A 26814-nucleotide genomic window follows, 5' to 3' on the forward strand; every position below is an offset into this window, starting at 1 on the left:
CTTGGCTCAAGGGTAGCATGGGGAAGAATGTCTGTCCAACTCACCCTACAAACCAAGATGGTATAATGCTGAATGGTTATGAACCATGCCCAAATAAGCTACAGACCAGTCAGAGCAAATGTGCAGACAGCAGCATCCTACTTGTCTTAAATAACCAAGAGCGCAATATACATTTGCATCACTGAATATTATTCTGTGCACGAATGCCTGCTCACTTTAAGGGCTGGAAGCGTGCATCTTGTACAACAGCGCTGGGTGGAATAGCAAAGGCATAAGCATTTCCGAGCAGGTGGGAGGGGACAGAGGTTGCACCACTCTTCTCATGAGGCAGTTGTGGTTCAGATAGAAGTCGTTCTCTGCTGAGGCTGCTGGCTCGGGAGGAAGTATCTGGCTGAGGGGAAAAAGATACGAACATTACAATCAGTAACATTAACTGCAATGCATTGAGGCTATAGCAACCCAACTGATTATATTAATATACCTTTTGCAGTCCATTTTCAAGTACATCTATCAAGATCCATTTGAGGCCTATGTATGGCCAGCTAAACAACATTTACTTATTATATATTAAATGACTTTCCAGCACTGATCCATTATGGATTTAAATGGCAATATTCTGTTCTGCATCCAAACACGTCTTTCATTCTAGCTGTAAATGTTTCGGTTATTAGCAGAAAACAGAAACCCCCCCATTAGCCTCACTGAAGGAGATGGGACGTTAACAGGCTGCAATTCTCTAGGGTGAACACAGGCAGACAAGTGCTCTAGTGTACACAGTCTTTGTGCAGGGTGCATTTTATACATGCTTAGACAGTAGTAGATTCACAGCCCCACATAGACCAGACCACTAGATGCTGGCAGATATACCCTCATCAAAATGTATTTACTAAGCTCGAACAAGCAGGGCTCAGTGAGCTGCTGAGAGAGACTCACTGGGAATCTATTCTCTCCTCCACCAGACACATCAGCCATAATTAATTGAAAGAGATGGGGCCCCGTTGATTGGAATTCTTAATGAGAACCAACATCTGTTCACTTCCCAGGCCTGTGTGTGCAAGCCCTCCCTCTGTTGAGCATCCCTGCCCCCAACCCATACACCCTGCTGGGCTGTGCATTCAACCTTCCCTGAACTGTGACCTGCCTGCCACTATTAGGACTAGGGATGAGGTCAAGAAGACAGTAATAGGATAGAATAATAACAATAATGGAGTTTGGGGGGAGGATGCCAAGCCACTGCATGCGGCCTTAATGTGTATAGATTAACACACACCGTATTTTCTAATGGAATTATTACTAATATACAATTTGCACAGTGAATTGAACAGCAAAACTGTAAAATGGATATAATATGATATCCATGCATCCAGGTCAAGAAATACAGAATCTAGCAGTTTAAATAAATTCAGTTACATTAGGCCTATCAATATTAGATAACTGTATATAGATAAGAATTCCTATAGCTCATCATAATCTGTTTTCGGCCACTCTGCACCATATCAGCAACTGGCCTGTGTATTGGAGCTTCCGTAATTGGGGCTTCTTTGTCCACTTAAGCAATTTACATTTATTTTCACTCCTTGAGTAAGTATACATCGAAAGCCATTGGTTTCCTTTACTTTTTGCCATAATTTATTGCAAATTACCTGTCGGGCTTCGCTCCTCCATACTCCATTTACTGTTTTCGTAGGTGCAATAGTTACTACAGGCGGGGTGTTCGGCACACTGTGACCAGTTGGCGGTACAATGATGGGACCCATGGGACCTCTTTTTGGAGTGCTGGCAGGTGAACTGTGGTTAGTAGCCGGCGATGAGACTGGGGAAGACTCACTACTTATTGAAGATCCTGGAGGAAATAAAAAAAAGATTAAAAACATCAAAAAACAACAGTTGGAACTCCTGGAACAGTAAAAAAAAAAACCCCAAAAAACAACAAACATCATGTACAAAACTTCTTAATGCAGCACATAGATTACAACTGTAGATGCCACCAAAATTCAAACCCAAGTTTCTCTAGGTCAGTCTTGTGCTCCATTTGGTTTAAATCTGTTTTTACTCCAACACTGAGGTGATTAATTTATTTTTCATATTCTGCAGCACTTTGGCAGTTTCAGTCTGGTTTTGTCTATGAAGATGATATCACTCCATTATGAAAGATTCTAGATTCTGGACAAAGTAATTATATGGTGGCCCTTTCTTCCACCCCCAGTGCAAAGACAGTCTCATAAACAAAAGCTACAACCACACTGAATGAACTCCAGTGCACTCCCATGACCCTAGGCAGAAACTTTGTTCATAATATTGCTTTATTGAAATGAATTAATCCCGCATACTTTTTGACAGAAATTTTAGACCACAAAGTCCACAAAAAGAAAGGCAAAAAACATTTTATGTTAACAGTAAATATAACAGAACCAACAAATAACCGGTTTTGTTTATATCATTTTACTGCTGGACACAACAACAACAACAACAACTGAGAGATCAGCCAGTTTATCAATATTTATATAAAATGTGAATGATACAGAGCCAATCAAAACATTTTAGATAGGATTGCTCTAAATTCAGGTTATAGTTCCCATGAATGTATGGATTAATTGTTTTTTATGGTCATACAATGTTCCCAGGCAAATAGACCATGTATGTTTAAAATGCCTTCTTACAGATTGATCACCTATTTTACAGCATTTTGTAGGCAAAGACCATTAAGATATTAAGGAACATATAATCTCTCTTTCCGAGTTCAGATGCAATTAATGGTTCAGTAAACACAGCTAGTTATACAATGGTGTTTTCTGCACTGTGTGCGATGCCTCCTGGCCTGTTCATAAGTTCCTTCTTATATGAGAAATACTGGGGGGTTGTTAGATCTATTGTGGTAAAAATATGATTGCACAGCTGTTCTATGGACATACAACTCATAGATCCAGAAGAATCAAACATTTGTTCTCAATGTAAGTCAGGCCAAAATAGAAACAAAACAGACAAATGCAGAGGGAGAAGGCCTGGATATACACATTTGTACAGTAGTAAAAAGGGGCTTCCAGAGAGAAACCCAGAATCCTTCCCGCCAATAAAAAATAAATTCAAAGTGCATTTCACAAAACTATGAAACGGGGTTAAATATCTAAATGTGCTGGCAATGATCCCTGAGCTCTCGGTTTGGCAACGTCATTTTAGAAAAGACGTAGCTGTTCTAACACTATGCTAGCAACACATATACATTTAATTGCATCAGGACGAGAACGTCCAGACTAAACACTGCAAAAGCTTTGCGCAATCTCTGTAGCCATTTCATGTATACATTGTTGTGGCCGGAGACAGATTTTTATACTGTGTTATAACTCAAACGCCACGCTGGCCTGGCCGAAGAGCTAGCAATCAGATTTCCCCTATCTACTGAAGTGAGACCACAGGAAGTGAGACATGATCACTTCCTGTGAAATAATCATTTGGAGCTGGATAAGGAGGATGAGGCCCAATCACATTCTAAAAGTCCATAAACAGTATAAGCTGGGGCTGAAGAGAATTTAATTTGTACACTCTGTGGCAGACAGCAGTTTATCCCATCACTGCAGCTAGAGACAAAATTATTCCCATTAGCTAGCGGATGTGAGGAAGGGTCTGTTTATTAGAGCACACAGGAGCTGATAAGGTTCAGAGCACCAATTGAAGGATATCTTGTTAATGGAAGGCCAGGAACAATTAGAACTGTAATCCTTTCTGAGCCGAGGAGATGTCCCTGACCATTCAAAATCAATAGCTTCCCAGCAAGTCAGGCAATTAACGACACTGCGGCTCAGAGTATTAAAGCTTCCAGCTTCTCAGCGCAGTATTAAACAGCGAGTGTGTGATCAGCGTAATTAACTGCTGGCATCTAGGATGACTTGCTCAATAAAATTAATTGGGATTAGAACCGACGAGTCCCAGTGTAGTGGTGTCACCTTTGTTGTCTATGTCCTGCCTTCTCCTTCATCATGCCAGCTTATCTGTCAGGCCTGGCAAAGGTGTGCAATTAACAGCTCAGTCTCCTCTGATATCCAGTGTAGAAGCACTAACCTCTTGGTATCAGACAAATGAGCGAAAATGGGAAACAGGCAAAGGAATATATTCAGCGTATGTACTCTTACCGGACTGGAACAAATGCGGGTGCGTTAGTCGACTTTTTGTTGAACAAATCAGTAAATGGACTCACACTCCATAATCAAGTGAATAAATGTGTCTTATTCACTTGTATTTCTTCTTTTTATAATCTTGCAGAGATTAGCCGAGGCTCCATACAGGCAAACACCTGTATCCCCTAATTGTTTTAAGGTGGCTGCACAAGGGCAGATTTAATCTGCCAATTCAGGCCCTTTAGACCAGTTCGAGCATGGGGACCTCTGATGGGCCCGTCCGACTGATATCTGGCTGATCAGGCAGGTTTGATTTACTGTCAAATCAGGGACCGCAACAACTAATTGTTGTGGTCCTCACTCCCAATGGCTCATATTCCCGCTTTGTAATCCAATAATTTGGCTTTAGGATCAACGATCGGATTAAAACCCGATATTGCCCACCTTAGGGCAGGGTTACCAAATGAATGGATCTTAGAGAATATGGCTTCCTTTAGACTTGCAAAGTGAGCCTTCATGTAGGCAAATATCTGTAAAGCACCATGTATGTGTACATCTGTAACCTCCTGCTCAGATCAGGCTCCATGTAGTAAACCCCAGGGTCACAAAAGATCCAATATGAGGCCAGATGATGGCACTGGGGCCCATTTGTTGAAAACATGCAGAATGATATAGAAAAAGAGGTGGCATTTGCCACACAGATGTACAGCATACTCTGTAAAAGACAAACGGTCTCATCCCCCAGCTGCAGCAGCAAATCATGAGCGGTACATAATACACACTTACTGTAGATATGAAATAAAATAACCCTTCCTGCACAGCCTGTAGCAATCCCTCTGTTTTTAAAATAGAACAGGAAAAACAGAGCTTGAAAACAGAGGCTGGAGCCCATCATTATCAGGGATGGGAAGTTGTAGGAAGGATATCAATGCTAGGCATACATATACCAGCTGCAGGATTACAAAAGGCTTCTGCTCCCCCACCCCAACCCCCCATCCCTTATCCCTCCTCCTCCAGTGTATTTCAGCTTCATTCAGTCTAGCACTGCTCATATCACACTAAATGGGGCACTTATGAGATTAATGTACTCTGCAAACGACCGGTAATTTCTACCTTAATTATGAAATTAATTTGCGGCCGTTAAATTCCCCTTCTTCACTGAAAATAGGCTGTCAATTGAGATAGCTGTCATTCCCAACTCAGTTTTCAGCTCAGAGGGGCAGAGAACTAGAGAGGCAGAGGGACACAACGCAAGGGCAAGACTTCAGTCATTGGCAACAGAAGACCCTCAAATAATAGATTCACAACAATTGAGATAAAACAATGGAAGTAAGGGCTTGACAGCTGTCAAACACATTGTCCATAATAGATACAGGGCTGGACTCTAAGGGAAGCCACAGGCAAAACCCAGAATGACAGGAATTTGGGTGAATTAAAGGGTGGGATTTAAAATTAAACTGCTGGGTACGATTCCTTGGGCAGCAAAAGGGAAGGCAACATTAGTCTTGAGCACCAACAACACTTTTTTGGTGTATACACTTTTTAAAAATGGAGTATAGGCACAGACTCCAACAAGCGAGAAAAATGAAACAAACAAGTTCCCTAGGGAAAATGTTAAAGTTCTAGACAAAAGTAAAATAGAGAATGAAGGAACAAGGAGATATCATGAAAGGAAAACCAGTACAAAAACAAGATCAAATACAGAAAAATAATGAGAGGAGAACAGGTGCATAGCGCAATGGCTGAAAATTGGGTTAACAGAAGATGTAGGGAAAAAAGGAGAAGAAGCAGGTGCAGAGGGACATAAAAGGGAAGGGACTGCCTACTTAAGGGGTAAGGAAGTAGGAGATGGAATGGATAACAGAAGGAACAGGAGAGCTAAGAAGAAATAAGCTAAAACTGAGGGGAGGATGAAAATAAACTGCCATAATAACATACAGACATTATGGCAAAATAAAGTACAAAAATGCAAAGAAACAGCAGACCGGCTTATGATCAAAGCGAAAGTGAGACAGGAACATATGAAAGTATAAAAGCAATTACCATGCAAATACAATACAGACTATAATACAAACAAGGGAACAACAGTTGCAGCACAGAGACAAAACAAATACAACAACCATATTAGGACTATTAACAGCTTCCAACCCATGTCTAGGGATATCATCCATCCAGGACCCACACTACTGGTTACTCTGGCAGCAACTGTCTTTGTGTGACCCGTGTATCACCTGTATGTTTGAGGCAAGAACTGAGTGAAGCAGCCATGAGCTAACATTGATCTAGGTTATTTTTATTGACAGACCTTTCAGTGAGGAGACTTAGGTGATCAAAACACTAAGGGGCAGATTTATCAAGGGTACAAATGAAAAGTTGAGGTTTCTTTGGAATGGAATGCAACTAGGGAATAGTTAAAATTCGATTTGAGTTTTTAAAAAAATTTTAATTTTATTTTTTAAATTTATTATGTACTGGCCCTTTAAGAATTTGAATTCGACTATTCGCCACCTTAAACCTGCCGAATTGCTGTTTTAGCCTGTGGGGGACGTCTTGGGATTAATTTGAAGTTGTTTGCAGCCTTCCTGAAAATCGAGTTTTTTTTCAGAGGAAATAAAAACTCAAAATCTAATTTGATTCAAATTAGATTCAAGTTTGCGGGCCAATCCCATTCACCTGAGTTTGAAAAATTCTAATTTTTTTTTATATTTCAATTGGTTGTTTTTTCCCAAATTTCAAGTTAATTTTACAAACTCCCATGAACTCTAAATTCTACCCTTGATAAGTCTGCCCCTAAATGTGCCAGGTCTATGATAAAGGCAATAAGTTTGGAGTGGAATTCCATGGAGTTCTAGGAGAAATAAGGATCCCCACCCCACAGAACTTTAAACAGTCAAATAAAATAGTTTAATACTCTACAACATTTCTGGCCTTCATTATAGGGGCTCAAAGATCAAATCATACAAGACTGTATAAGCACATGTATAAAAAAAAACTGCACAAAGAATTAGTGTAGTCACGTATTTTGGCTTTCTTTTCCAGTCCAGGGATACCTTAGCCCTTTAGCAGTGAATATCCGTGACTCCTAGGGGCCGATTCACTAACTTCGAGTGAAGGATTCGAAGTAAAAAAAACTTCGAATTTCGAAGGGTTTTCTTGGGCTACTTCGACCTTCGACTACGACTTCGAATCGAAGGTTTCGAAGTAAAAATCGTTCGACTATTCGACCATTCAATAGTCGAAGTACTGTCTCTTTAAAAAAAACTTCGACCCCCTAGTTCGGCATCTAAAAGCTACCGAAGTCAATGTTAGCCTATGGGGAAGGTCCCCATAGGCTTGGTTAACTTTTTTTGATCGAAGGATATTCCCTCGATCGTTGGATTTAAATCCTTAGATTCGAAGGATTTAATCGTTCGAGCGAAGGAATAATCCTTCGATCGTACTATCTGCGCTAAATCCTCCGACTTCGATATTCGAAGTCGAAGGATTTTAGTTCCTAGTCGAATATCGAGGGTTAATTAACCCTCGATGATATTCGACCCATAGTGAATCGGCCCCCTAGTATACCACCAATAACTTGCTGTTGTAGGACTGCTGAACTTATGGGCTGGCAAACTAAGTTCAGTTTAGGCTTCCCACCTTCGACCTTGGCAAAAACCAGATAAGACGATGGTGGGATAACATCAGGGGCAGAGCAGTGATATATAGGGTGGGTCATGAAATATGGGGAGGGGTCAGAGGTGGCTATTGGCCAGATTGTCAACCTTGTAAAACCTAAACAGATATTTTGTGACCCGAACAGCCCTGAGAAAAATCAAACTATTCACTACTTAACAAGTAGCAACCCTAGTTCTGGCATTTTATTGCTAATAGATTAGCTGCAATAGTGCAAGCTGGAATGCTATATTTAATCTGTAGAATGATTTACCATACCTGAGTAAAAAGCTCTAGAAGCCATTTGTTTAGGATAGCAGCTGCAGTATTAGCTTGGTGTGGCTTCACTTCCTGCGTCTCTCCCTGCTCACTTATACCTCTGAGCTCAGATTACAGCAGAGAAGGGAGGTGGGGGGGGGGAAAGAGGAGCAAACTGAGCATGCTCACGCCCGGGGCAAGAAGGTTTAAGCTGAAGGCAGGAAGTCTGAAACAGAAGCCCATGTGTACACAATAGAAGGAAGGAAATGCAGTGTTTCTTTTGAAAGGGGACTCAGAGCAGCACTACTTTGAGGGTTTACTGGTATATTAAGGTGGACCTTTCTGATAAGCCTTACTTAGTTTTAACCTTTCCTTCTCCTTTAAGAATAAAAGCCAAAAGTCACCACATTTTCTGCATTCCAAATAGTCTCTGGTATCTGTTAACATAAAAACTTGACTTTAAACTTATTAAAACCTAATATTTTTGTTTATATAACTCCCTAACAAAAATGGATACTGTGCCAGGTTGTTAACAGGAACTATACTGTGGCACCGTATATTATCTCTTTTCTTCAGCTGTTTTTTCTTACTTCCTGTGTGTGGTAAAGGCAACCAACAGTCCTGCATGTAAAAAAATATCAAAACCAGATCAGCTGTGGGCCAAACTAGGCCATAACACACAGATGAGATATTAATGCTCACGTAGGCCGAGCATTCTCTCTCAGCAACTGACCAACAGTGGATAGGGAGCATTATGCAAAGCTGGAGGGAGGCCCATATAGCATACGTTGTGATAAGGAAAAACCCAACATGACAATATTAATTACCCAGACAGTAATTCAACAGCATATACAAGTTGTCAGGCAACACATAAAGTGGCAGCAAGTGTTCAATACCACAGCCATCACAGAGAAGATAGGCTTAAGTGCCATACGCAACACAACATGCTATCATTTGTTTATGGAGCAGCAGACGGCTACAGATAGCCTCACCTTTTTGGTATGAGATGGCTTGTAAATGTAATTAGACAAAAAAAAACATTTGGAGAGTTCTTACGCTGCTGAATTCCTCAGGAGATGATAATCACAAGCACACACACACACAAACATATATTTAATACTTATCAAAGCTGACAAAACCCTTCAGGGAGAGACGCGGTTTCCCGTCAGAAGCTGAGAGAGACCAGTTTGGAAAATCAATGGCTGGATTGCTCTCAGCTTCCCTGATTTTAACAGTCAATGTCTAGTAAGACATTCAGTGCATTTATTCACTTGCAATGGATCAGTTTCCTAAACCCAGCTATGTAAGCCCCTACTTCATGCCTGAGGAGTTGAAGAAGACCCAGGAAACTTGTTGGATGCTCTTTGCTTACATCTCCACCCTCTTCAGGCAATGTGTTCTTATTAACCCAGAAATGACTTTAAAGGATCTTTCTGAATCCCTGTGCTTCAGAAGAGAAGCTATACATTCTTTATTTGTAAAAAGGCAGTATTTGCATTGCCTCTCACCCACCCCCCAGGATGGAGTAGAGCTTTGCTTTAGCACGGAGACATGCACAACACAAGGTTCCAAGCATCTTCTCTTACCTCTGGGCTCCTCTGCCTGTTTTGCAAGTTTACGCAGCGCAGCAGCAAAGCTGGAGGAGGGTGCGGACTGGACAGATAGCGCGCTGCTCGCTGCTGGGCTGCCATTGGGTACCAGGGTGCCATTGAGGGGAGAGGGAGTGAGGGGGCTGACAGTGGCCGTGGTCCGTGTGGCTGTAGAAAGCATTCCTATGGAAGGTGACTTTGGCTCATGGTTCATGCCTGAAACAAGGGAAAGAAAATAAAAAGGAAAAATAAAGCCAAACAGAATGATGCTTCCGAAGAAAATAAATAAGACTTTACAACTAATGATTATAATCACAATTTATACAGATGCTTCCTTTAGTTAGAACATCTCCCAATGGTAAATAACTGCTTTTCTACACAAAGCAATGCATAGCAGAATATCTTGCCAATTTGTTTCCTTAGTCAAGGGGTAACTTTAGAGTATTATAAAGCAGAGACCCCCCAAGCTAAAGCTTCATACCACATTCAGTATCCACATTTTAGTCCCTATTTGTCCCAGCTGGGCCATACACTCCTACATGACCTTCCCAGAACACAGTACATTAGCAGTTATTAGGGAAAATGAAGGCATAATGTAATGCGTATTTCAGGTAGGCCTACAACTTCATCAGAATGCCAATTTTTCCTGGCCTTCATCACAAATTATGTATTAATAAAGCAACACACTGCACAATTAAGGCATTGTTATGCCTATGAAATAATCAGGGCACACTGGATATTTGCTAATTGTGATCACCTCTATGTAGTAATGGTAAAACTGCATTGAACATTGTTGCTAGAGTGTGGGTTGAACAACTAGGCTGCTTATAAAGTAAAAGGTAGGCATTAGTCCCTGCTTGTCAAGTGACCATATTTTCTGTTTTCAGCTATGAACTCCATTAGGTCCATTGGAATGTCTAGCAGAGGGTGCTTTACAGGGTCCAAAGCAGAGACCGGCTAGCTGAATATTACATTGGCTTTTGTAAGTGATCTTATACCTAAACTGTAGGATGGATGCTATGTGTAGCTTGCAGGAGATGATGAGGTACTTTCAGCCAACAATACAGCATCCACAATGGACAGTCAAGAGCCGTAATATGTCAACACAGACACTTGCCAGGCGACAAAAGAACTTTAAGGTGAATGTATTAATGCATTTTGTAGGGGCAGCTTTCTCATTACATGTTAGGAGACCCGCATACAAAATAATATAAACGTAGGTCAAACGTACAGCAAAAAGGTCAACAAGGAAGCAAATCAGCACGCAGAAACATTGAGTTCCCCCTTACACACAGGGTATGTGTTAGCGGATGTGTGACACAGTAAATCCTTTGTTGACATCAGTGTGCCGCACAAATCTCTAGAGAAGGAAGGGCTAGGCAGCTGGCTGACTGAGATGTGAAAGGAGAGAAAGGGTCTTGCTCTGAGATAGCTCCTCAAGGCCTCTTTCACTCCCAGTAGTAACAGCAAGCAAGGACATGTCTCAAGATACAGGGATAATAACACAACCCCTTCCTGCACACAGCACTGCAGGGCTCTTAAAGGTACAAAAGCCCATTATGAAGCAGATTGTTCATGAATATCAGGGCTCCCAGTCATGAGACAAAACTTACTAACTAATGAATTTCTGCATGCAGATATAAAGAAAAGTTAGGTACATGTTTTTTTTTTAGTGAATACCACATCTCAGAAATTCTTCTGAAATAGGTTATCTGTTTACAAAATGGCAATATCATCATTTGCACTTTAGACAATTGACACAGATGGAGTTTGGCCATCATGGAAAACTTAAGACATCAACATGCTAGAATTGTTCTATATTGACTACCACCGGGGCACAAACCAAGATTTGTTCCTGTCTATTGGTGGTAAAGCTTTCCTAAAAACCTACACATCACCATAAAGAACACTCACAGTTCGGTTTGGTCACCAACAACAACAGCCGAGTCACCTTTCAATTGCTAGAAAATCCAAACTCTCAGATGGGCAAAAGAAATGTAATTGTGATGGTCATGCATGTGAGTGGAAGCTAACAGCAGCATTTACTGTATAATGCATATGCACAGTCTAATCTGTACTATTGAAGCAGGGGGAAATGAAAAGACCACAGATCTTCCACCTACGCGTTGAGAGAGATGCATCAAAGAGGAAGGCAGGAAGAATTTCCCCCAGGCAAAAATGCCTGCCAACTGCATGCTCTGCTAGACCTGAAGTCTGAGGATCAGAAGCCCTCTCTTGTCTGTGTCACCAAGGGATCAGGCAGTGGGAAGGGAAATGAAAATAATAGACATGCTCTTAACATACACCTTCCAAGGAAAGCAGAGAGCAGCACTGAGCTGGAGGAGGATAGAGAGGGGAGAGAGCAGCAGTCATACAAGGAGAGGGGAAGCAGAGAAATCCCTTACAGAGGAAAGAGCCAAATACACCGTAGCATCTCCAACAGAGTTGGGGGCAAAGAATGACAGGCCCAAAACCTGGAGGCAACGCTTATTCTTTCCAGGCAGCAACGCTTACATAGATCAGCACAGCACTCTGTTAGAGTAAGTGTTAACGGTGATAAGAAAAGCAAATAGAGGCAAAGCTAACTTCCAACAAGAAGCAAATCTATGGGCTAGACAAAGGGAGGGTCATTAGTTGAAGAATGTGTCTTACACACAGCTAAAAAGGACAACCCCAAAAGGCAAGCTAGTTAAAAATCAGAAGTATGGGGGGGGGACAGAGTGAGAAAGAACTGAATGAAAGAAGGAAGAAGAGACTTTTGAGGCAGAAAGACAAAGAACAGGAGACTGACCCCCCAACCACCTTTGCACAGTCACAAACCCTGAGAATATAAACAGCCCAGCTTACTACGGGAAACAGAAGAGGCTGGCTGTCATGAAGCTCCTTTCTTCCTCTTTTTTTGTCTTAATTTCTGCTGAGTCGATGGATTAAGGCACACACTCGCCAAATAAAGGCTCCGAGACACAGCATTATCCTCCTCCAGCGTCCCGGGCTTATCTAACAAAGCAACAGCACACTTGCCTTGTGAAAACAAGCTGACACTCGGGCTCTAACAGCTGCCACCAGCGTCACATGGGCTGGCCCCATCTCCCCCAGCCAGGCTGCCTGCAGATAACACTGGCCGTTTTGTCATGAGACTCACAGCAGAGGAGTCTATTCAATCCTTCATCGGGGGCGTTTGACCCCACTGTGTCCTCCCATCTTTTCACTAGAAAGGAGGAGATAACAGCTACAGAGCAAATAAAAAAGGCACAAGTATCTACATATGATATACTCATACCCCCCCCCCCCCCACTTTCCCAAGAATATAAAAGTGTTCAGTGCTGTTACAAGGCATTTAGTAACTGCGGCTCATCTCATCTATCAGAAAAGTTCTGCTGTGAAGAAAAAGAACAAGGAAGCTATGAGAGAAGAAAGCAAGTATGCTCTGTAGCAATCGCCTGTTGTACGGAATTTTAACTTGTATTGATGGGAGTCATTTGTACAGACGCCTCTGAGAAGGTGTTAGGAAAGTGGTCTGACATCTGAATAGAACATCCAGTGGAAAAAAAAGCCACTGGCATTAGTTAATAGTTTAGAAGACAGCCCAAGTAGCCACATTCATCTTGCGAGACATTAAAATTACTCATGGTCCAGACAAGATCCTTTCAGAGTTAAGAGGAGACAGTAGCCAGGGGGCAAATACAGAGCATACATCTCACACACAACCCCCTGTCCCCTCCTACACAAGAGAAACATTCACAGGGTGATTTGCACATGACCACTGCTATACCCCAGGGCATAAAAGGACCAATACGAGGATCAGAGATGCACAGACTACTTTATAGGCTATAGCAAAAGCCATGACATCCATCCACAAAGCAGACGGAAGGCAGGATCTTTAGGTCAGTCCGGACTCCGATCTAGCAGAGGGTAGCAAATACCTTCTCTCTCTGTTTTCACAGCCAACATAACTCTCATGAGCCAAAAAAAGCCTAATGAAAGTACCAAGGCGTCCCAAAAGGTTAATAATAAGCAGGATTCTCATTCATTCACTCCACATTTAGGAAGCTTAATTACTGGCTGACCCTCAAGCATGTTCCCTACAGCGAGAAGCTCTGTCACCCTGCTGTGCGCCTTTAGAAATATCCCCTTCTGTTGCCATTAGTAAGACTGGGGTGGGGTAGAAGAATGGGCTCCAAGCTATGGCTTATATAAATGGCTTATATTCTCGCTTTGGTAGCTTTAGTAGTAACATACAGTACTAATTCACTGATTTACTTGCAGGTCCACCTCTACACTGATGCAATGTAGCAAATGCCTTAGGTTCTTTCTGGCCCTATAACCTCAGTTTTGTCACTTTGATATCCTAATGTATGAATACTACTAGTCTGGACTAAAAATTATAAAATTGCATTGTAGACAATTTTTTTTAGCTATCTTACATGCAAATGATCAGAACCACAAAAGGCATGAGGAGCTGTAGCTTTTCTTTACTCCTTACTCCTAATTGTTTCACTGCATTATAAACCAGCCAACAAGTCACACAAGCTCTTACATTTTCTTGTCCCATTTCGGAACTGACCGATAGCCACTCAAGCCTATTGCCACTCAACTAAAGCAGAGGATTCCAAGGGCAGAAATTTGGTATCAAGAGTCAGGCCCCAGACCATAGTTATCTATAGTTCACATATGGGACCCGTTATCAAAATGCTCAGGCCCTGGGGCTTTACGGATAACAGAACTTTCCATAATTTGGATCTTTATACCATAAGGCTACTATAAAATCATGTAAACATTAAATAAACCCAGAAGGCTGGTTCTGCTTCCAGTAAGGATTAATTATATCTTAGTTTGGATCAAGTACAATGTACTGTTTTATTATTACAGAGAAAAAGGAAATCATTTAAAAAAAAATTATTTTGATAAAATAGAGTTCATGGGAGACAGCATTTCCGTAATGTGGAGCATTCTGGATAACAGGGGTTCTGGATAACAGATCCCATACCTGTACCAGAATATTAAACCACACAAATGAAATTTAACCTTTGTACAACACAACTACTATAAAAACCATGCATATAATTACAGCCCCCAAGAAAATACACTTGGTATATCAAAAATAGCTAGATACAGTCATGACCATCTAATGAGAATTAGGCACAATTAAAATTAGGTTTTTGCTCAGCTAGTGCCATGGGCTTGAGTCCTACATTTGCCTAGCCTTGCAATGGCAGCAATATACTGTACCTTGAGCCTTTAGGCCATTAAAACTAGATTTATTGCATGAAATCAATTGCTATTATATTGCTGCTTATACTGTTATTTTCACAGAGTATATATTAATCCTGAGAAAATCAATGAATGAAAATTAATATCAGGCGAATGCAGTATTTCTGAAGTGTGGTGGTGGCCAGCCACCCATGACATGATGTCCCACACTAAATTCTACATACGTTTGCTCCTGCAGAATACACTCAAGGCTGAGATTATTCCATTGGTGGTGTGAGCTTTAGAGAATGCCAGCACCGAAGAGGTTATCTATAGACTTCTCCCAGAGAGAACAGAGCCTTTCAGAACATTAATCTTTATATGACAGTGGTTCAGGTGCACTTGTCATGGTGAATCATCCATGCAAAATGGAACTCCTATTAACATTAACATGCAAAGCAAGTCTGTGTGATTTTCCTATCTCACAACCTTAGCATGGTGTGAAAAGTCTTCTCATGGCTAGGGCTCCAGGGACACCATTGGTACATATCTAACACACACACAGGCTTATATATACAGCCTTGTTAATTGGCTTAGGGCTTTAGCCAAAAGAGAAATTTACTTTCGACTATCCCAAGTAGTAACATCAGATCAGTCTTTTTTATTCTTTTATTTACTAGTATGGAAAAATGAATGCCTAATTACCATGCAATTTGCTTTATATGTTATCCATGAGCATGTGTTCAAAAACAACTTAAATAATGTGCGTAATGGATCTCCAAACATCCACATTAGTAAAAAAAAAAAAAAAAAAAAAACTGTGGCAACCGTACGTGATTATATTTTCATTAACAACATGTATTTTTAGAGCGCCAACATATTGTGCGGCGCTGTATGTTAAAATTGTAAGAGATTATAGCCTGCCAGAAAGCATTATACCAAAACCCTGGTAGCAGTAGCATCCTTTAGATTTCAAATGGAATGCTGAGAATTGTATTATAAAAACTGCTGGAATGTCACAGGTTAATATTTACTGCCCCATTACCTGCAAGGAGTCCCTGAAGTCTCCTTAATGACCACAAGAGAGCACTGCAAACACATGGCAGCTTTAGAGGATTATGAACCTACAAGAGCTAAATGAAGAAGCAACAGCTAAGAGGGGATTAGTGAAAGGGAGCGAGAGCTGGAAATCCTGAGCAGCCTCATTAGGTTGCGGGGGGGGGGGGGGGGGGAATGGAAGGACCAAGATAAGCATGAACAAGGTTTATTAAAGGGATAGCAATATTTAGGGCTCTTACAGATGAGCGTTTGAAGCTGCACAGGTTGAGACGCAACATGCTGCATTTTTCCTGCGTTCGGCGCCTACATGCCCCTGTGTGAGTACAGCCCCATTGAAAACCAAATGCGTCTACTCCTGCGCTCCCCTGCGGCTGAACGCATAAAAACGGAACGCAGGGCAGCGCTCGTCTGTAAAATCCCTTAAAAGGTGGATTTGTGGGTTTAATAAAGGACTATTAAGCTGGCCATAGATTAGTTGGGTTAACGGGTTATTCTCTCTCCTTTCAAGCATATTTTAACCCTGTTATTGTTAGGCAGCAGCCATCCCTTTCTGTTGAAAAGATAATACAGATATCGTGAACAAATTATATCCAGCCATTGTTGAGATACGACTCCCAGAACAAAACAACCTTTAAATGTTGGTGGGATACAGTGAGCTGTAGTTCAGCAGCTGCAGGACACACCTGGCAGAGTGGAAAGGTTTTGCATGGTATTACATCCCAGTATTTGATGGTATGGGAAAGAAACTGGGGATATCAGTCTATGGTGGCACTCATCTACATGCTGGGGTCCTGGGTTTGATTCTAGCATGTACTCCGGTTTAGATTTCCTATACTGTAAGCTCCCTGGAGGCAGGGACTAATGTGAACGATGTATAAGCTCTGTAAAGCGCTGTTGAATATGTCGGCACTAAAAAAGGAGAATGATAACCAGGCTGGAGGAGAACCTACTAAATGCCCTTCCAGTCCCTGACAATCGGCACCCCTAAACTACAAGGGCTGATCAGTGTCAAAACCCAATATAGCAGAGTCAAGGAAAATTGCTCTGAGCTCGTTAGCAGCTGAGAACGCCTTATGTGCCCCTCTCAGATAAGCGGTTCAGTAATGCATTGCTAATTAGCAGCAGTACACTAATAAAGTATATATGTACATAGTCAATCCTGTTCAGTGCCTTAGCCACACCTCTCCGCCTGCTCTTCTTCCAGCCATTCTCCCCTCCAAAAGCAATCACTAATCAGCACTCTGCCTGCCTCCTGCCGATTTGGTAATTACTGTCTCCTTTCATCCGCAGCTCCTCTGACACCAGGCCTCAGGCCCACTACCTCCCTTCTCTGTAATTACAAGCTAATAGTTTCAAGGGGTTTTCTGCCGGGTCCTAGTTCAAGCACCATTCCCTCCTCCGCCCCTTAACCCACCCTCTCATTCTTCTCCTCTCTTCTGGCTAATGATATCCAGCAATGTGCAACACAGCATGAGCACAGCTAAGTCGCAGGAACGCCAGGACAGCTTGTAATACCTTTCATTAACACTCTGTTTCAGTGCCAGCCAAAAACTGCCATCCTAAAGGCCAGGCATCCCAGTAATGCATTTCTCAGGAACGCCATGCAAGGCAAGAAAGAATAGTAAGAAATGAAAATCAACAGTTCTTTTCCTCGCTGTGCTACTCAAAACAAGCTACGCACCAAAGAATTAAAGATCCATAACCTACAAAATAACCAATACTGGGACCAAATAAGAACCTGGCCAAAAGCTATAGTGTGTACAGCCATGTTCGTCCTTATTAAATAAAGAATATCACAAGCAAAACATTAAAGCTCTCTTGCAAAACAACTAATTGTCTCAATGCAAAGGGCTTCTGTACCAGTTTCCATATACAGCAGTCTTAGCTCAACTATATTCCCTCTGATTGGATCGTTTTCACCACTAGGCGGCACTCTGGGTAGGCTTTTCACCAGATGCAGACTGACCATACAGGCACATAAAGGGCCTAATTTACTATTTATGGGCAAACTGTTGCATTAAGAGTTTTGTTGTGCCTATTGCAAGTGATTAGTGATTAGACACACTAACCACTGCACTTTCTTTTCAGGTCAAGCATGAACAACAGGTAATGTGTATTCTGACTGTGGCTACAAGTAGAGTAGACCAAAATACCCAGTGTCTTGCTTCCCTTACAAAAAAAAAAAAATCAGCCATGGTGATTAAATTTGCATTTATGCTAATATACAGAGATGATGGAGTGCTGGTAAGTAATGGTAGCTCCCACTAATATTTTAACAGAGAACTAAAACTAAAGACGGAGGATGAGGAGAAGGAGGAGGAGTAGTAGTAGGTTAAAATGCTGCATGTTATGTTTTGGGGTTCTGTACCAGCACAAGGCAAGCACAGTCCCTAACAGTGAAGATCTGCACCTCCAAAGATGCCAATCATAGATTCATTCACAGCACATGCTCGGTTTTGCTGTCAGTTACATGAGCTCAGGGACCTACTCACAATGTACCGATTTTGTTGAAAATAAATGCCATGATACAAGGCCAATTGGTAATTAATTCAGATTCTAATTACATGGCAGCTCAGAAACAAGTGCAATTAGCATCAGAATTTAATAATCAGTCCTGTAGTATTAGCTTACATGACAAGTGAACTTAATTTTTTTGCTTCATGATTTGCGACAACCCCTAAGCTTAACGTCTCAAGCCTCCCAGAGCACACTGAGCATGTGCAGAGTTACGGCTATTTGTGACAGAATCCAAGATGGTGACCCTCCCCGTGCACAACTTTGACAGCCTGGATCATTACTATTATGGGGATGCAGAACCTTTGGGCTTGTGCAATAAGTTCAGAATATAGAATGACATTTCTAGCCATATTCTTTAAGTGCAATTATGCTTTGAAATGTTTTGTGCAAAAAAAGAAAAAATGATATATATACACTTTTCCCTTAAAACGAGCAATATGTTTTTTGTCCTGTTGGTACAAGTTACGAGCTTTAGGGCTCTTACGCAGCCTGTTCTTTCTTATCGGCCCATACTGACACATGCACATCCAAAGGTTGAACATAACATGATGGGTTCCACCTGCGTTCGCTCTTGGAATGCGGCTGTGTCAGTATGGGCCGTGTTTCATTCTGCACTCCCCTGCCCCGGAACACCGGAAAATTAACTGCAGGGCAAAACGCCCATGTGTAAGAGTCTTTACAGGGGAAGGTCGGACTGTCTCGGGGCCCCCTTCTACCTCCCCACTTATACTGCAAAGCCCACTCTGTGGCCCCTGGCGAACGCATGTTGCCTCCCACCACCACTCTCACCTTTTACGCTTCATAACCTTTCAGAACCAGGAGGAGGTGGTTCAGGGCAGAGGGGTCTGGGTCTGTGGCGGCCAGCGGGTTTTTTTCCCAGTGTTCCACCGGCCCAGTCCGACCCTGCTTATGGGTTACATGCTGTAATGGTATATATCTATAGTAGTTCTTCCAGCTTTTTCCCTTTAGTTGCTGCTTCTTCATCCCATTCACATCACATTTCTGCAACCTTTTGCCAATCACTTGCACAAGCGCTTAGCTTCTGCCTAATGGTTCAGCTTGAGAACTAGTTTTATTATTTACACATTAGAAGAAGAGGCAAAATTGCAGTGGCAGCATACCCTACTTATTCCGACTTCTCATATGACTCTCAGATGATGCCACAGCAGACAGTGCATGCAGTCATTATGCAGAGTGCCTCTAGCAAGCTTTCCTCATCCTGGAATGCTTTGGCACTATATACTGTATCTCTGTTCATAGTGCTGACAAGTTAGGGGGATGGAAAGAGTAGATTACTACCAATTAATTTTTGCTAAAACTGGCCATACACACGTTAAAGGATGCCACTAGCAGGTCTGCTTCTTTGGGTTTTTATATCAAACTGGCCACCCATCTCTCACTTCTGTGCAAGAGCATTAGATAATTGGTTGGACAACAGTGTCTGCATGTGGGGGTGTCCACTATCCTGCACATTATAGCAAATGGCTTGTTCATCCGTGGGCTACTTACAGGACATGTCGCATTTGCCTGTCAACAAGTAGCCAAGTTTCACCTTGTTTTTTTTCTTCTTGGTTTTTAAAGTGAATGGTCTCTTACCAGAACACTTTCTATCCAGTTGCTTGACCTCATGACTTAACAAATAGACTTGGCTAAATTGAGCAGGTTTGATCATTTAACATTTGGCCCTGGGGGTGGGTCACACATCTGTGGTGATGACAGACTAGATTTTTTACCTTGCCACAATTTATAAATGACAGATCAATTATAAATGATAATTTCAATATAAAAAACTGTTACTTACAGCTTTATGTTTGTTTATAACAAACAGGAGTATTGCAATTATTAGATCAGAGGGACCAGATCATAAGAACAATCTAATGATGTTTGTCCTATATACAGAGCAAGAATCTGGCTGGGTTAAAAATGACTAAATTGGACAACAATATGTATTGAATATTATCATCTTAATTCTAATTTCATGTATGTGGTGTTTTGTGATAGACTACTCCATTACAGTTAGTTGCAGGCATATATATTGCATCAGTCCTTAAGAGGGATATATATGAGCTGGAGAGAGTGCAGAGACGTGCAACTAAATTGGTTAGAGGGATGGAAGACTTAAACAGTGAGGTTGTGGAATGCACTGCCGGGTGATGTTGTGATGGCTGATTCAGTTAATGCCTATAAGAATGGCTTGGATGATTTCTTGGACAGACATAATATCAAAGGCTATTATGATACTAAACTCTATAGTTAGTATAGGTATGGGTATATAAAATTTAATTAAAAGTAGGGAGGGGTGTGTGTATGGATGCTGGGGTTTCATTTGGAGGGGTTAAACTTGATGGACTTTGTCTTTTTTCAACCCAATTTAACTATGTAACTATCAGCATAATTTACAAATACATGGTCTTTCTGTATTTTTGCCTACAATTATGCATCTGCCATACTTAAAGTTATTCCCATCACCTATTAAGGCAATAGCACATGGGGAAATTTCAGGGTCTGCACCTTCTGAGTTTTTCAGCAGCCCAAACCCCCCCCCCCCCAAATGCCTTCCACTGGCCCCAAAAAGAACTGTCTGAGCAAGCACTAGCAATTTCATTGCCAAGCAACGCAGTTGTATGATCACATGACTTTCAATGTCAAAAAAGAACGATTTTATCAAGAAACATGACATTTACCCATCCTTAGAACTCTGGCCAGTTAGCAGAGCAGCCGCACTGGACAAACACATATAGGGCATGGCCTCCTTGTAACTGCTCTGGAATACGCTAAAGCACACCCATTCCCAACAACAATTCTTAGGACTAACCCATAGTTTAAGTCTTCCGGCAAGTTAAAACATGGACATTGGTAAATAAGGGCAAAAGACTGCAAACCTTGATTCACCTACCGGTCCTAAGCTTCCTTAAAGGAAAGCTAACAATGTAGGTCTCTATAAACTCATATCTAAAACTCTGCTTTATGTAAATAAACCATTTTCATAATAATATACTTTTTTTTAGAAAAACTTGCTTCCACACTTCTTCCTGTTACATTAGGGTTAGGGCACACGCTCAGATTCAGGGAGATTAGTCGCCTAGTGACAAATCTCCTTCTTCGGGGCGACTTCGGAAAACGTTCCAAGTGCCATCCCACTCACGATTTACATTCTAGCCATCGGGAGGCAGTTCGGGGAGATTAGTTGCCCTGAAGAAGAGCGCCGGGCGAATAATCTCCCTGAATCTAAGCGTGTGCCCTGGCTCTTAGAGTTGAAGTATTTCTGGTTAGGTGATCTCTGAGGCAGCACACAGACCATCATGAAATTATAATTCAAGGTAAGATATGTAAAAGGGCAATATTTACTTAAATATATATACCAGTTTGGCAAGATTCTTTAATATGTCACTTATTTGATGTTAACGATCTGTTGCTTAAATATTCATTTTGGGGGTAAAGTTTTCCTTTAAAGGCAATCAGCTTCTCCTGTGCCATGTCAGGTATCAGGTAGTGCTTGTGGGTGGCAGGTTCATGGAACATGCAGAAGATGCTAGAACATGCTAACTGAACAGAACACTGCCTCATGTCATTTCCTTTCACTGTTTATAGATATCACTCACAATGACTGGCCTTAGCCATTATAGGAGTTGTTATTATTAGTGCTAGCACAACATACCAGCAGGTGTAACATGACAGCTGTAACACAGAAAAGATACTGGATACACAGATTCATGCAACATACACAAACTTGTATCTGAAGGTTTAATATGTCTCCAGGAATGCATTATAGCTGTGCCCTGAAAGTGTGCAGAACAATGAAATACCCCCAGTATGTACAGTATGCATGCACCTTTCCTGAGCAAAAACAATGTTTCTATACCTTTCAGACATAACTTGGGCTGTGTGTTTCCCAGAAGCCACTAGTTGAAGATGGCACACACAGAGATTCCATGGTAAGTCTATAAGAGATTAATTGCTTGCATTGCACTGATTTAGGGTCAGTCCACACGAGCAGATTCGGGGAGATTAGTCGCCCCAGCTGCCTTCCCCCTGCCCTCCGCCGGCTAAAATGAAATTCGCCTGCGGCCATTCACATGCGGCACTTTTTTTTCCAAAGTTGCTTTACAAGGAAACTTCGGAAAATGAAGCGCTGCATGTGAATTGCCGCAGGCAAGTTTTGGGGAGATTGTCGCCCCCGACCCAGCTCGTGTGGACTTACCCTTTGGAGTAGTCGCACCCACACAGCAGTCACCCTTTCTTCTTTGTTTTAACAAAGGGGTTTTCTGCGGATAAGGGGTTAAAAGCAAGCTCCCCATGTCTTACAACATCACTAGGGACATCTGCGCAGATCAATACCTGTCAGAGGGATAAGGGCAAGCAAAGGGTGAGAGAGACTCTGGAGAACAGAGGTGCTGATTAGCCCAGAGACAGCAGCACATACTACAGAGGCTGGGGGGGGGGGTGGAAGGATGTTGCAAACCTATTAACACATTCACAGCCAGACCCCTAAAACATATTTGTTTGCATTCAACACCTCTTGTACCGGATGAACTATTAAACCAAACACATTTCTGTACTGATACATTTTGTGTACACTGTAACAGAATTTTATGAAGGATATCCTGGTTCTATGTCCTGTATCAATTCCTTGTGAAATGACATTATGTCTGGGCCTCACGCGTTACCAGCTTGATTGTAAGCTTGGGGCAGAGCAGGATATATATATATATATATATATATATATATATATATATATATATATATATATATATATATATATATATATATCTATATATATATATATATATATATATATATAGATATATATATATATAGATATATATATATATATATATATAGATATATATATATATATATAGATATATATATATATAGATATATATATATAGATATATATATATATATATATATATATATATATATATATAGATATATAGCAGGACTATAATGCATAATCGTAGAGTACATAAAAAATTCAGCAGTTTGAATCAGTAAGTGAAGAGAGACTGACTAATGAATGTGGCTGTGGGAGATCAGGGTTAGCTGCCTTTAGGGCATGCAACGGGAAACAGAGGAGCTTGGAGAGGTGGAGCAGTAGCTGTTTATCTCTGGAGGGGAGGGGGGCTGATGAACCCCTCTCTGTCACACACATTCCAATTAACTTCTCCACAATAGGATCAGGAGAACAGACACAGCAGGTCTGTGGCATCTGAGATGTGCCCTGCAGGCAGGACAGAGGGAGGGAGAACAATTGATTATTTCAGGTCAGTAGTGTATATTTTCTAGCTACACAGATGAACACAGCTTCTGATACATCTATACAGTGCAAGGGTTGTCCTAGCTCCCTGCCCTCAATTACCTGGACAATGAAAGCTCAGGATCACGCTTAGTGTGTAAGCCACCAATCAAGGCTGCTGAGAACCATAGCCTGGAGCCATTACTGCATTCACGTCAGCCATAAATCTGCATTTTACAGGCATTTTACAGTTTCCCTGCTTGAAGCTGAAATAAGTTCAGACATAATCCACTTTTCATACTTCCAGAGAGTCCTAATGAAGCACTGGAAGAGTCATGTGGAAGAATGCTAGTGAATAAGAGGTTAACTAGTTAATAGGTGGCCATGGAATAGGAAGATACCAACATGAGAGGAGTTGCTGTTAACTCTCTGCTCTTAGGGCTAGTCCACACGGGGAGATAGCCCTGCGTTTGCGGTCGCGGCGACAAAGCGCCGCGCCAGTCGCCGCGACCGGCGCAGGCGACAGTTTTGTATGGGCGCCTATGTAAAAACGCCTGTGCTAACCACACGAGGCGATGCGCTTTTCAACAGTCGCCTGAAAAAGCCTGGCGAGGCATTTTCAGGCGACTGTTGAAAAGCGCATCGCCTCGTGTGGTTAGCACAGGCGTTTTTACATAGGCGCCCATACAAAACTGTCGCCTGCGCCGGTCGCGGCGACTGGCGCGGCGCTTTGTCGCCGCGACCGCAAACGCAAGGCTATCTCCCCGTGTGGAATAGCCCTTACCTGCTGGTTTGGACCACGGGCCGATTGCACGAATAGCCAAATGTTGAACCTGTATATATTATAACTGACTGACTGTGCCATGGGCCAAATAATCAACCCCAGGATGTCTAACATGGTTTAGCAGTTTAGAGTGAGTAAGAAAGCTTAGCAAACTAAAGGAAACAACTCAAGAGTATTACATAAAAATCTAATAGAACATAACAGTGGGAATCAGTGTGGCAGAACAATCTTTCACCAACAGAAGGTGATATTCTACTGATATATATACATAAAACATGTTAAACTAGTTAGTGTTCTGCACACACAACAAACTGGAATGCTAAAATATGTGACTCTGAAGAGCAGCCAATGGCAAAGCCAGCATGGAACCTTCACAACATTACAGTGAGTGCCAAGAGGCATCTCTTCCTAAAGGTGCAATAATCACTGGATCAGACCTAGGTTGTGTATAAATCTTCCACATCAAGCTCAAGTGAACAACTTGTGCTCAAGAAGGGGTAAAACCATGTGGTGTTTCTGTGAGAACCCCTTTATCTGGCACTCCCAAGGCAATCTTGACTTAGCAAATGAAATGGCAACTGACCCTGACATTATTTGAATATGCAAATCTTTTGATCTGGAGTCAGATGTGCTACTGTTGAGCCACGGGATAAACCATGTGGTATCAAGGAGCTGTACGAGTACCTCCAACAATCTTACCTGATGTTCAGCATCTTGAAAAGTCAGAAGCACTAAGCAGTCACTGTGATATACATTTATGCCAGCCCTATAATATCTGGTGCTAAAAAGCTCATCTGATAAGCAATAAAGTACAGTAAGGTGCAATACTGTTGAAAAAAAAAATTGCCAGTTCCAATATATAACACATAATTCCAACTGCCAATGAAATGGGTTTTGTGCCTCAAAGGTTTGTGTTCCATATACAAAATCACAAGCACAGCTGTTTACTTGCAGCCTATCAGAATCAGCCTTCCCATGATGTCAGCAGCAACATCGTGCAGGCTTCTGGCCTATCAGAAACAGCCTTCCCATGATGTCAACAGCATCATGCAGGCTTGCGGCCTATCAGAAACAGCCTTCCCATGATGTCAGCAACAGCATTATCCAATTATCTCGGGACACTGGGAAATAAAGCTAGCTTTTCAGTCCAGTAAGCTGCACTTTATAATGTCACAAAGCCTCAAGGTAAAAGTACCTCACACACAAGGAAGAGCTGCCATATTTGTTTACTCTCATCTTCAGCAGACATAAGCTTTCGCTCTTGCAGTTGGTGTTTATGGAAGGCTCTTCAATGGAAGCATCCAGCCACAAAACAAATACAAGTTTGCTTGCTCAGAACTACTTAAAATTAATTTTGGGAAAATATATTAGAAATAAACCCTAATTACATAGAGGGCTTTTCCTTTAATACCCACTTACTGCTTTGAGATAAGTCAGGCAGTAAGTTACAGATAGAGAATAAACACATTTATCAAAGGTATCCAGCTACTGGGATAGGAGGAACTGATTTTCTTCGTCTTGGGAACTAAAGGGTTATTAGCAACACCTACAGACTATTGGCTTAGGAATAGCAGACCCGTGAGACCCAGGATATGCAGTCCCAGCTCTACAGTCCACGTGGGAGCCATAACAACCTCCTGAAGCTGCAAATAAGGCCATTACTGTTCCTTGCCAAACAAGCATTAAGGCATTGGTAGCAAAAAATCCCCAAAGCCAGCCATAGACTGTTCCTGATTTCATGTACAGCAGATATAGCCCAGGCATTGCCTTTCTATAAATGTACTGGTAAATCTACAATATTATGTGAGCAACAGAATATGATTTTCCATAATTCACGGTGATAATCCTTGTGGTTCCAGGGTAGAAGTACTCCGTCACAATAGGCAAAAACATATTGCCATTCTGGGGATAGCATTAGCCATTGGTTCACAGCATGATGCATAGAAATAGGTAAATCCATAACAAGCCTGCAGTCAGGATGACTGATAAATTAACACTTTAATTGCTAAGGGAACAAAAACACACGTTTGCTGCTTGGGAGACCTCCCCCTTTCTGAATGTTTTTGACCTCAGGGGTATCTGATGAACAACCACAATCCTTCCCCCACCTCATATATGCCTTGGCAATAAATGAGCTAGTCGTTATGGGCATTCAAAATTCTGTGTGTGCCTTGTTTGTTAGCATAGTGTTGCCCTCCAGCTCTTACAGGACTATAACTCTCAGTAATAGTTTAACACAACCCAGAAGGCACCAGTTCATATCTGGCACAGACTACATTTGCAAGCATTTTATGAACCCTCTCCACACGCTAACGGCTGCTTTGATTTTGCCATGATCACAGAGGATCTTGGGAAATAAAGCCAGCTATAAATGCATAACAAACCCATATTATGGCATGCACTACAATACAGTAA

General features: G+C 41.7%; 1 protein-coding gene across 7 annotated transcripts in view; it reads right to left on the minus strand.

The window, feature by feature from the left end:
* The window catches only part of gse1.L (Gse1 coiled-coil protein L homeolog), a 296035-nt gene that overhangs the window by 11147 nt on the left and 258074 nt on the right, over positions 1-26814 (minus strand). For 3 of the 7 annotated variants that reach the window (XM_018257972.2, XM_018257974.2, XM_018257976.2), the window contains 3 exons: positions 9608-9826; positions 1644-1843; positions 216-391 (listed from right to left, as the gene is read on the minus strand). In XM_018257972.2, coding sequence (XP_018113461.1) covers positions 216-391; positions 1644-1843; positions 9608-9826 — 595 coding nt within the window. Of the gene's footprint in view, positions 1-215; positions 392-1643; positions 1844-9607; positions 9827-12457; positions 12741-26814 lie in introns of those variants that run through there. The other 4 variants (XM_018257973.2, XM_041590198.1, XM_018257979.2 and 1 more) reach the window with 2 other exon arrangements.

This window comes from Xenopus laevis, chromosome 4L (genome assembly GCF_017654675.1).
Source record: "Xenopus laevis strain J_2021 chromosome 4L, Xenopus_laevis_v10.1, whole genome shotgun sequence".
Lineage (NCBI taxonomy): Eukaryota > Metazoa > Chordata > Amphibia > Anura > Pipidae > Xenopus > Xenopus laevis.